The sequence below is a fragment of the Microcaecilia unicolor genome, chromosome 7 (genome assembly GCF_901765095.1).
Source record: "Microcaecilia unicolor chromosome 7, aMicUni1.1, whole genome shotgun sequence".
Classification (NCBI taxonomy): Eukaryota; Metazoa; Chordata; class Amphibia; order Gymnophiona; family Siphonopidae; genus Microcaecilia; species Microcaecilia unicolor.
In genome coordinates this window covers 56,182,229-56,195,116 of record NC_044037.1, presented here as the reverse complement: position 1 = coordinate 56,195,116, position 12,888 = coordinate 56,182,229, and the positions used below count along the sequence as shown (strand labels likewise).

Genomic DNA, 12,888 nt, shown 5'->3' with positions numbered 1-12,888 from the left:
TCGCGCGTCCAATTTGTTTTGAACGTGTTTTTTTCCTTCGGGAAAGCTTTGTCCTAGTCGGGAAGTGCTCCGGAAACCCCTCGCCGGGTTTCGTGTAAATCCTCCCCGTACTTCTAGCTTTTTTGCCCCGGTAAGTTTTCTTTCGTCGTCGGGGTAGGCCTCTTTTCGGCCTCGGTCGAGATTTTTTTCTCCCTCTAAATTTTGGTGCTCCAAATTTCGCCATTTCGGCTTTTGATTTCGCCGGCGTGATTTTTCCGCCCATGACATCGAAGCCTTCCAGCGGCTTCAAGAAGTGCACCCAGTGCGCCCGGGTTATCTCGCTCACTGATCGACACTCGTCGTGTCTTCAGTGTCTGGGGGCCGAGCACCGCCCTCAGAACTGTAGTCTGTGTTCCCTGCTTCAAAGGCGGACTCAGGTAGCGAGACTAGCCCAGTGGAACGTGTTGTTCTCGGGCTCTTCGTCGGCATCGGCACCGGGATCTTCGAGTGCATCGACGTCGTCAGCGTCCAGACCATCTTCCTCGGCCGCCCCTGCATCGAGTGCATCGAGGCATCGGGCCTCTGCATCGGCGCCGAGACATCGGATAGCTGCATCGACGTCGGTGGTACCAGGACCTCGTCTGCTGATGTCGTCGGACGGTGGTGCATCGGGTGGAGTGCAGGTGAGGGCTGTCCATTCCCCTGCTGGTGGCGGTGAGCCCTCGGGTGGGTCTCCTCCTACCCTGAGGGCTCCTGCGGTACAGCCCCCCCGAGATCGACCTTCTTCAGTCTCGGCCCCGAGGAAGCGACGGATGGATTCGACGTCCTCCTCGTCGGTGCCGGGGAGCTCCGGTGACATGCTTCGGAAGAAATCGAAGAAGCATCGACACCGGTCTCCTCCCCGTGTCGGCACCGAGAGCTCTGGGTCGCCGAGGGATTCGGCACCCAGCAGGCATCGGCACCGAGAGGACCGCTCACCCTCTGTTCAGGAGGTGTCGATGCGCTCCGCTCTGGACAGCCCGGAACAGCCTCCACGCCCGGAACAGGTTCTGACGTCGACGCCTGCATCGACCTCTCAGCCTTTCTCCGCAGCCACTCTAAACGAGAGCCTCCGGGCCGTTCTCCCAGAGATTCTGGGAGAGCTGTTGCGCCCTAACCCTCCGGTACCGGCGGTGCTTGCGCCTCCGGTACCGTCGAGCGTGGCGCCGGCTGGCCCATCGCCCAGGTTGAGGTCCCCGACGTCGGTACCGCGTGCGGTGCCGACCGCGGCCACCTCCCAGGAAGGCTCCCCGACTACGTCGGCGGAGGGAGCTTCGCCGATGCGGGCCAGGGAGTCTACCTCTCGACGCCCCCATCGTGGACGTGGCTCCACAGAGTCGAGCAGGGCGAGGTTGCAGACACAGGTCCGTGAACTTGTGTCTGACACCGAGGGTGAGGCCTCGTGGGAGGAAGAGGAAGATCCCAGATATTTCTCTGACGAGGAGTCTGAGGGTCTTCCGTCTGATCCCACTCCCTCTCCTGAGAGACAGCTTTCTCCTCCCGAGAGTCTGTCCTTTGCCTCCTTTGTCCGGGAGATGTCTACGGCCATCCCCTTCCCGGTGGTTGTGGAGGACGAGCCCAGGGCTGAAATGTTTGAGCTCCTGGACTATCCTTCTCCACCTAAGGAAGCGTCCACTGTTCCCTTGCACCATGTCCTGAAAAAGACATTGCTTGCGAACTGGACCAAGCCATTAAGTAATCCCCACATCCCCAAGAAGATCGAGTCCCAGTACCGGATCCATGGGGACCCAGAGCTGATGCGCACGCAGTTGCCTCATGATTCTGGAGTTGTGGATCTGGCCCTAAAGAAGGCTAAGAGTTCTAGGGAACATGCTTCGGCGCCCCCGGGCAAAGACGCTAGAACCTTAGACTCCTTTGGGAGGAAGGCCTACCATTCCTCTATGCTCGTGTCCAAGATCCAGTCTTACCAGCTCTACACGAGCATCCACATGCGGAACAATGTGCGGCAGTTGGCGGGCTTGGTTGATGCTCTTCCCCCCGAGCAAGCCAAGCCTTTTCAGGAGGTGGTCAGGCAGCTGAAGGCGTGCAGAAAATTCCTGGCCAGAGGAGTTTATGACACTTTTGATGTTGCGTCCAGGGCCGCTGCTCAAGGTGTGGTGATGCGCAGGCTCTCATGGCTGCGTGCCGCCGACATGGAGAATAGACTCCAGCAGCGGATTGCGGACTCGCCTTGCCGTGCGGACAACATTTTTGGCGAAAAAGTCGAACAGGTGGTAGAGTCTCTCCACCAGCGGGACACCGCATTCGACAAGTTCGCCCGCCGGCAGCCTTCAGCTTCTACCTCTACAGGTAGACGATTTTTCGGGGGAAGGAAGACTGTTCCCTATACTTCTGGCAAGCGTAGGTACAATCCTCCTTCCCGACAGCCTGTGGCCCAGGCTAAGCCCCAGCGCGCTCGCTCTCGTCAGCAGCGTGCGCCTCAGCAAGGCCCCGCGGCTCCCCAGCAAAAGCAAGGGGCGAGCTTTTGACTGGCTCCAGCAGAGCATAGCCGACATCCAAGTGTCCGTGCCGGGCGACCTGCCAGTCGGGGGGAGGTTGAAAGCTTTTCACCAAAGGTGGCCTCTCATAACCTCCGACCAGTGGGTTCTGCAAATAGTCCGGCAGGGATACACCCTCAATTTGGCCTTAAAACCTCCAAATTGTCCACCGGGAGCTCAGTCTTACAGCTTCCAGCACAAGAAGGTACTTGCAGAGGAACTCTCCGCCCTTCTCAGCGCCAATGCGGTCGAGCCCGTGCCATCCGGGCAAGAAGGGCTGGGATTCTATTCCAGGTACTTCCTTGTGGAAAAGAAAACAGGGGGGATGCGTCCCATCCTAGACCTAAGGGCCCTGAACAAATATCTCGTAAAAGAAAAGTTCAGGATGCTTTCCCTGGGCACCCTTCTCCCCATGATTCAGCAAAACGATTGGCTATGCTCTCTGGACTTGAAGGATGCCTACACACACATCCCGATACTGCCAGCTCACAGACAGTATCTGCGATTTCAGCTGGGCACACGCCACTTCCAGTACTGTGTGCTACCCTTTGGGCTCGCCTCTGCGCCCAGGGTGTTCACAAAGTGCCTAGCTGTGGTAGCAGCGGCGCTTCGCAGGCTGGGGGTGCACGTGTTCCCATATCTCGACGATTGGCTGGTGAAGAACACATCCGAGGCAGGAGCCCTGCAGTCCATGCAGATGACTATTCGCCTCCTGGAGCTACTGGGGTTTGTGATAAATTACCCAAAGTCCCATCTTCTCCCAGTGCAGAAACTCGAATTCATCGGAGCCCTGCTGGATTCTCGGACGGCTCGCGCCTATCTCCCAGAGGCGAGAGCCAACAACTTGTTGTCCCTCGTCTCGCGGGTGCGAGCGTCCCAGCAGATCACAGCTCGGCAGATGTTGAGATTGCTGGGCCACATGGCCTCCACAGTTCATGTGACTCCCATGGCCCGCCTTCACATGAGATCTGCTCAATGGACCATAGCCTCCCAGTGGTATCAGGCCGCTGGGGGTCTAGAGGACGTGATCCACCTGTCCACGAGTTTTCTCGAATCCCTGTATTGGTGGACGATTTGCTCCAATTTGACTCTGGGACGTCCCTTCCAAATTCCTCAGCCACAAAAAGTGCTGACCACGGATGCGTCTCTCCTGGGATGGGGAGCTCATGTCGATGGGCTTCACACCCAAGGAAGGTGGTCCCTCCAAGAAAGCGATCTACAGATCAATCTTCTGGAGTTGCGAGCGATCTGGAACGCTCTGAAGGCTTTCAGAGATCGGCTGTCCCACCAAATTATCCAAATTCAGACAGACAATCAGGTTGCCATGTACTATGTCAACAAGCAGGGGGGCACCGGATCTCGCCCCCTGTGTCAGGAAGCCGTCAGCATGTGGCTCTGGGCTCGCCGTCAAGGCATGGTGCTCCAAGCCACATATCTGGCAGGCGTAAACAACAGTCTGGCCGACAGGTTGAGCAGGATTATGCAACCTCACGAGTGGTCGCTCAATTCCCGTGTAGTGCGACAGATCTTCCAGGCGTGGGGCACCCCCCTGGTGGATCTCTTCGCATCTCAAGTGAACCACAAGGTCCCTCAGTTCTGTTCCAGGCTTCAGGCCCGCGGCAGACTGGCGTCGGATGCCTTCCTCCTGGATTGGGGGGAGGGCCTCCTGTATGCTTATCCTCCCATCCCTCTGGTGGGGAAGACTTTGTTGAAACTCAAGCAAGACCGAGGCACCATGATTCTGATTGCTCCTTTTTGGCCGCGTCAGATCTGGTTCCCCCTTCTTCTGGAGTTATCCTCCGAAGAACCGTGGAGATTGGAGTGTTTTCCGACCCTCATCACGCAGGACGAGGGGGCTCTTCTGCATCCCAACCTCCAGTCCCTGGCTCTCACGGCCTGGATGTTGAGGGCGTAGACTTTGCCTCTTTGGGTCTGCCAGAGGGTGTCTCCCGCATCTTGCTTGCTTCCAGGAAAGACTCCACCAAGAGAAGTTACTTCTTTCATTGGAGGAGGTTTGCCGTCTGGTGTGACAGCAAGGCCCTAGATCCTCGCTCTTGTCCTACACAGACCCTGCTTGAATACCTTCTGCACTTGTCTGAGTCTGGTCTGAAGACCAACTCCGTAAGAGTTCACCTTAGTGCAATCAGTGCATACCATTACCAAGTGGAAGGTAAGCCGATCTCAGGACAGCCTTTAGTTGTTCGCTTCATGAGAGGTTTGCTTTTGTCAAAGCCCCCTGTCAAGCCTCCTACAGTGTCATGGGATCTCAATGTCGTTCTCACCCAGCTGATGAAACCTCCTTTTGAGCCACTGGATTCATGCCATCCGAAGTACTTGACCTGGAAGGTCATTTTCTTGGTGGCAGTTACTTCGGCTCGTAGAGTCAGTGAGCTGCAGGCCCTGGTAGCCCAGGCCCCTTACACTAAATTTCATCACAACAGAGTAGTCCTCCGCACTCACCCTAAGTTCCTGCCAAAGGTCGTGTCGGAGTTCCATCTGAACCAGTCAATTGTCTTGCCAACATTCTTTCCCCGTCCTCATTCCTGCCCTGCTGAACGTCAGCTGCACACATTGGACTGCAAGAGAGCATTGGCCTTCTACCTGGAGCGGACACAGCCCCACAGACAGTCCGCCCAATTGTTTGTTTCTTTTGATCCCAATAGGAGGGGAGTGGCTGTAGGGAAACGCACCATATCCAATTGGCTAGCAGATTGCATTTCCTTCACTTACGCCCAGGCGGGGCTGGCTCTTGAGGGTCATGTCACGGCTCATAATGTTAGAGCCATGGCTGCGTCGGTAGCCCACTTGAAGTCAGCCTCCATTGAAGAAATTTGCAAAGCTGCGACGTGGGCTTCTGTCCACACATTCACATCCCATTACTGCCTGCAGCAGGATACCCGACGCGACAGTCGGTTCGGGCAGTCAGTTCTTCAGAACCTGTTTGGGCTTTAGGATCCAACTCCACCCCCCGAGGGCCCTGTTGTTCTGTTCCAGGCTACACTCCCAGTTAGTTGGTAAATTTTTTAGGTCAATCTCTGTTATGTCCTCGCTGTTGCGAGGCCCAATTGACCATGGTTGTTGTTTTGAGTGAGCCTGGGGGCTAGGGATACCCCATCAGTGAGAACAAGCAGCCTGCTTGTCCTCGGAGAAAGCGAATGCTACATACCTGTAGAAGGTATTCTCCGAGGACAGCAGGCTGATTGTTCTCACCAACCCGCCCGCCTCCCCTTTGGAGTTGTGTCTTCCCTTGAAGTGTATTGTCTTGCTACATACTGGACTGGCCGGCTCGAGCCGGTTTCGGGCGGGAAGACGGCCGCGCATGCGCGGTGCGCGCGGGCGCGCGAGGGCTAGCAAAGGACTTTGCTAGTGAAGTTTCCGATTGGAGGGGCTGCCGTGGACGTCACCCATCAGTGAGAACAATCAGCCTGCTGTCCTCGGAGAATACCTTCTACAGGTATGTAGCATTCGCTTTCTAGGCATTTGAAAGATTGCCTCTTGTCTGAAAAATCCTTCTGTTTGACTTGGGAGGCTGAAAAAGGCTTAATCTTAGTTATTCTCCTGATTATCTTGTTAAGAGCAGCTTTCTTTCCTTCCTTTCAGCATTCTCACTCATGGTGATGTAATTTATTTCTAACATGTACTGTCTCTGTATAATTGTGATCCAAAAAGACCTGGATTGGGAACCGAAGGCGAAAGTATCGTTTGATGGGGATCGAGGTCCCACCGCCACGGGGTGGCCCTGCTGACTTCTCTGATCAGCTGGAGTCTAGCACGTCTTTACTGCTTACTCCAGGAGAGGAAACTGCCCTCGATGCAGGAGAAGACAATGATAGGAATGATGAAGTTTCAATCTGCCTGTCTGAGGAAAGCTCACAAGGTATTCCACTGACAAGCTGCTGATGATTTCTTTGCAGTGTCTTCCATCTTACTTGTGTGCACCAAATGGGGTATGGGCTACACTAAGGTTGCCTAAGAGGTTTAAATACTTTTTCTGAAGCAAGCAATTTGAAAGCAAAGACTTATCATGTAAATTGATATGATACGATGCACTGAAGTACCATTTTTGAAATGGATGATGCATTTGGTATATTTTGTTCTGCCTGTCATTACGTTTGCAAAAAAACCTAGCACCATGTTTCAACAGTTTGCAGAAATGGTACTGGAGATGCCCACTTTGGAAACGGGGTCACAACTGTATATCATTTATTTCTTGGCTCATTGGGAGCCTATGGTGGGGAGGAGGGGATTCAGTTTAATTTGGATTGAACTTGCATCTTTTTAGCAGTAGTTCAGGGCGATACAATCAGGTCCAGTAAGCTTGTACCTGTCTCTGGAGAGATTATAATCTAAGTTTAAACTTGAGGTTTTAGAAGGTTAAGTGACTTGCCCGAGATCAGTTGAGATTTGAACCCTAGCTTCCCTGGTTCTCACTTACTGCTTGAAGTACTAGACTACTGCTTCTACCTCCTCTATTTTTGCTTTCCTGAAAATGTTATTTTGTCCTTTTTTGTTTCACACTGGCCTGAGATTTTCACCATGGTATGACTATAAAATAAGATCTGTGCCATGTTCCCTCTCTCCTACCTACCTCTTGCTCTTTTGACCTGAGTTGAAAAGGCTGATTTGCTCTAAAGTAGCATTCAAATATGGTTTTAATTAAATACTGTGTCTGGGGGAAAAAAGTGAGCCCCCCCCCCCCCTTAAACATTTTGCAGTAACAACCACAAACCTGCACTGAATGAAAATTTTATAGCACAAAGTGACATCCATTTCAGACAATGCTGTGTGGTTTCATAGATATCCACCTTAATGCTACTGAGATGTCAAATTTTAAATAATGCTACCCAAAAATTAAGAGTTTCCAACACAGTTAATGTCAACTTGAACAGTCTGATTTTTTAGCACCATGTTCTTTTCAGCTCTGAGTATTTTAATTAAAACTTGATGTTCTTTTGACAATATTGTGCATTGATAAACAGAATGACATCACTGATAATGTAGAAATTGAAACAAAGGAGTGTTGTAATCGAGCAAAAGTAGTGGAACCCATGTAAGACTACTCAAAAAATCCTAATCAACAGGGAAAACTCTCTGATGTAAATCTAGCTTGCAGGCATCATATAGCAATTATATTGGCTATGAGATCTCCTATAGCCCAAAGCTAATCCAGATCTGCAGCACTTCATATGTACTAATCATCTGCCTCCAATGGTATAATGTCTTTTTAAAATTATTTTATTGTAAACAATTTTAAAGCAGTTTTAAAAGTCTAACTGACTTAACTGACACAAAACTTTAAAGATTGTTTATAATAAAATAATAAAAAAATACATTATAGTATTGGAGGCAGATGATTAGTACATATGAAGTGCTGCAGATCTGGAATAGCTTTGGGCTATAGGAGATCTCATAGGTGATGTAATTGCTATATGATGCCTCCATGGGCGTAGTTTGGGATGGTGCAACGCTGCAGGCAGCTCTTCCCGCCCTCAGCTCCCGGACAGGCTTCCTCTTTGTTCCTTCCTTGCCCCCCCCCCCCCCCCCCCCCCCCCCGCGTGCATTGAAACCTTTTATTTTCCTCACAGCGACGGCAGTGAAGCACACAACACAGCGGGCTCGCCTCCAGCCTTTTCCCTTCCCTCAGTGTCCTGCCTTCTTGCGATGATGTATTTCCTGTTTCCGCGAGGGCGGGACACTGTGCGAGGGAAGGGAAAGGCTTGAGGCAAGCCAGCTGTGTTGTGTGCTTCACTGCCGTCGCTGCGAGGAAAATAGAAGGTTTAAACACACGGGGGGGGGCAGGTAAGAATGGAGAGGAAGGCTGTTGGGGAACTGAGGTAGGGCAGGGAGAATCACTGGAGATGGATGTGAGGGCAGGGGGAGAGAAGAGATTGCTGGACTTGGAGGGGAGGGCAGGGGAGAGGAGAATTGCTGGACGTGGATGTAAGGGAAGAGGAGAATTGATGGATGTGGAGGGAAGGGAGGTCAGAGGAGAGAGGACAATTGCTGGACATAGATGGATGAATGGAGGGGGCAGGGGAGAGAGCAAATTTACTGGATATGAGTGGATGGAGGGGAGAGGAGAATTGCTGGAGATAATGGAGAGGGCAGGGGAGAGAGCAAATTTACTGGACATGGGTGGATGGAGGAGAGGGCAGGGGAGAGAGGAGAGTTGCTGGACATGGATGGATGGAGGGGAGGGCAGGGGAGAGAGGAGAATTTCTGGACATGGATGGATGAATGGAGGGGGCAGGGGAGAATGGAGAGTTGCAGGACATGGATGGAGTGGAGGGAACTCAGGAAGGAGAAGGAGATGCACATGGATGGAGGGAAGAGAGGAGAAATGCTGGACATGGATGGAGGGCAGGGAAGAGAGGAGAAATGTTGGACAAGGATGGAGGGAAGGAAAAACAAAGGAAGGAGATGCACATGGATGGAGTGGAAGGGAGAGAGGAAAAATGCTGGACTTGGATGGATGGGAGGGAAGACAGAGAAAGTAGATTCACAAGGATTGAGGGGAGGGGAGTGAGGAGAAATGCTGGATATGGATGGAGGGAAAACTGCTGAATTTAAGGGCTGGATCGGAACACTTTGAGGGCAGATACTGGAACTGGAGGAAGGATAGGGACAGGGCTACAGATGGTAGACAGGATGCATAAGGACACAGGAGGATGGTGGACATAGTGAGTGTAAAAATATCAAATGGAAAGAAGACACTGCATAAAACAGAAGACACTGGGACCAAAGCGAATAGAAAAACTAAATGATCAGACAAAGGTAGAAAAAAAGTATTTTATTCAGAATTTATTAATTGGAATATGTCAGCTTTTGGAAATGTTCATCTGTGATATTTTGCATGTAAGTTTCAATTTTTCTGATATTGCTGCATGCTGAGTCTGACTTCTTGAGGTAACTTTCCAGTTCAGTATTTTGCCTTCATATCTGTTGTGTAATGTGCTTTTCATGTGTGATCAAGATGCAGTATTCTCCTAGCGTGTAGTATTTGCAGCCCTTTTTTTTGTTTGTTTCACTAGGTTATGTATTGGTGTTTTAGAGCCCGGTGTATTTATAGTGCTGCCTTTCCACGCATAAGGTTGTTGCTCGTCCTGTCCTTGGAATTAATGCTGTTAATGGTTTGGTAAGGTTGAGTGTGTTTTTGCACAAGTTTGTGTATAGTGTTTTGCAGTGGAGAGATTGTGTGTTGGCCTTAACTGAGGTGGCACCAAAACATTAGAAAGGGTATAGAGCCTAAATCATGACACACTACCTCTTGAAGGATCTACATATAGAGCTTATGCATTTCTAAGGTCTACACTAGCATGGTATGGGAAAGGGGGGTGGGGAAATACTACTAGAGAGGAAAAGGGAGTGCTGGGTAAGGCGGAAGGAAGGGAGAAAGAACTGGTTTTTTTGGTAATAACCGTAATGAATATGTATGAGATCATACATATTCATTATGGTTATTCCCAAAAAAGCCAGCTCTTTCTCCCTGCCTTCCTTCCTCCATATTAGCATATTCATTTACATATATATACACACATATACATATGCAAATGAATATGCTAATATCCCCCCCCCCCCCCCCCCCCCCCAAATGAAACAAACTACACCCATGGATGCCTCCAAGCTAGATTATTTGATAAAGGTTTCCCTGTTGATGTTGGGAGTTTTTTGAGTAGTCTTACATGGTATCCACTACTTCTGCTCAATTAGAACACTCCTTTTCATTGTTTTAATTTCCCATTCTGGAGTGGTAAGTTTTCCCATGTTTTCTTTTGTGGATCACTGATGGCATCAGCAAATAAGTAATTTGAATCATGTTGGAAACTGAGATTTGTTACAGCAGTTTGTAAAAATTAAAAATCTCTTAATGGGAAGAGAGATTCCTATGTAATTTTGCATCAGTGATGTAAATAGATGTCACTTTTTGCACGTAAAATTGTAATTAATTTGGTGAAGGTTAGAGGTTGTTGTTGCAAAATGTTTAAGGGGCTCACTTTTTTTTTTTTCCGGGCACAGTGTATTTTTACAGTAGAGTCTTGATTATCTGACGTAACTGGGACCGGCCCATTGTCAGGTAAGTGAAAAGTTGAATAGTACGGAAAACAATGAGAGCCCCTCACAGTGCACGGAAAACATGCTTTATGCATGAAGGACATAGGGTATCTTCTTTAATTAATAAACAATATTTTTAATAATAAACAGCAGTGACAAAAAATGGAAAAATTGTACAGCAGGCAATTTGAGCACAATTACAGAGCAGTATACACAGTAAAGCAATTGTACAGCAGACAGTATGAACAGATTACTGTATAGGTGCAGGACCAAGCAAGAGAAACCCTATTTATCAGCTGCATATGTAGAACCAAGCAGAGCCCCATTTCTCAAGATCACTGTTTGTTTGTTTATTCATAATTTTATCCAAAAATGAGTTTCAGTTCAATGTGGCTTACATTTAATAGTTGTTAGAGATTACATTGATTCAATTACATTTACAAGGTTGTATGATGCTGTGTTTTACAGTGGTTGGCAAGATAACTATTAGTGCATATGGAATAGTCCATGCATTTCTTGAGAAGATATGTCTTCTCCATTCAAAACCAATGTGAGGCAAAAATCAAGGCAGCAGAACTAAAACTGAAACAAACAGGAATATAGTAGACATACAATACAGTACTGCATAAAACTCATTGTACACAAGAGTCTTACCATGGTTCTGTTTCTGCAAAAGCATGGCCTCGGATCGAAAATGGATCCCTGGGAGGAAAAGCAGGCTTTCGAGTCACACAGTGCTGCATGTCGGCTCTAAGAAGTTCTGCAAAATCACGGTCTCAGATCAAAAATGGTTCCCAGGCTGGAAAGCAGCTGAAACTATCTTTAATGTTCACTTTCTTTAGCAGTTCCTTTCTACAATAGTTTCTGCTCTTTAGACAAAACAACTTTTTTCCTCTTTCTACTGGTCAAAAATTGTTGCCATTCTGTAAGAGCAAGGTCTCAGCTTAAAGTTTTTTTTCTATGGTTCCTTCACTGCACAAGCAGGGTCCCAGGTCCAAAAATTGCTGCCATGCTGTAATGTTATAAAAGCAAGGTCTCAGCTTAAATTCCCTTGCATAGAATCAATGTATCAAAAAAAATTAATGTATGAAAGCATGGTCTCAAATCAAAAAATGGTTTCTTCGCTGCAAAAGCGTGGTCTCAGATCCAAAAATTAATGTGTAGAAGCATGGGCTCAAATCACAGAGGAAAAGAAACCACACGCTTTTTAACTTGTTTAAGGGGTGCATGAAGGTATATCAACTGCACTGCAAGGTTCCCTTGCAGAGAAGCACGATCTCAGATCAAAAACATGGCTTTCTTGCACCTTGTGAAGCTATATAACGGGAAGAGAAACTACTTGCTTGTTAACGGCATACAATGATGTCACCGGGGGTCTGTCAGATGATCAGAGTAGTGAAGGTTAGATAATCGAGACTGTACTGTATTTAGGTGCCCAGAGGTGCCTATGGGGCACCTATTCTATAAAGGAAAGCAAGCGCCTTCTTTCTTTCCTTTATAAAATACTATCATAATGGCTGTATTACAACGCCAATTATCCAGACTATTCTTTGCAGGGGGTGGTCTGGATAATCATAAATCCAGATAATTGGAAACAACTTTGGAATATTAAAATTGCTTACCAGAAGGATACGGCACTGTCTGGAGTTGGATAGAAGGCCCCGCAAAGCTCTGCTGTGTAGCGTGAGCCTCATAGTGATGCACATGCACGTATATATAACCACACACGGCATGCAGGCCCTCGCGATACAGTGCAGCTTCGCAGAGGCTTCTTTCTATCCACCTCCGGACAGTTCCACATCCTTCTGGTGAACAATTTTAATTTTTCAACTATCTATGGGTAATGGAGACTGGGGGGTGATGCCGGTCCGGATAATTGGACATCCAGATGATCAGCGTTTGGATAATCGGTGCCTTACTGTATATGCATGTTTGCGGGTAGACATGAGCACTTATCCAGCCATAGAGTTGGCATAAGCATGTGAGACTAAATGCTGAAGATAACATGCGTAACTTATAGCATTCTACACTTATGTGCATACCTGCCCAGCCTCTGCCTATGTGTACGCCTACCTGCAAAATACACATTGGGGGTAATTCTCTATAGATTGCCTAAAGCTAAGCGCCAGGATGATGAACACTGAGCGCAAATTGTATAAAAGAAATGCAATTTCCATTATAAAATAGAAGCAAAGTCTGTATTTGTGCACCTAACTTTAGGCATGAGCACTCACACTAGCTCAGTGGCTGGCATAAATGCTAGTATTCTATAACCCATGCGCATGCCCCTGCCAAGTCCGCACACTGGATTTTGCATGTG

General features: G+C 48.8%; 1 protein-coding gene across 1 annotated transcript in view; it reads left to right on the top strand.

Annotated features, from left to right (window-relative positions):
* Nucleotides 1-12,888, top strand: part of HDX (highly divergent homeobox) — a 202,972-nt gene that overhangs the window by 98,477 nt on the left and 91,607 nt on the right. The window contains 1 exon segment of the mRNA XM_030209754.1: nucleotides 6,186-6,393. Coding sequence (XP_030065614.1) covers nucleotides 6,186-6,393 — 208 coding nt within the window.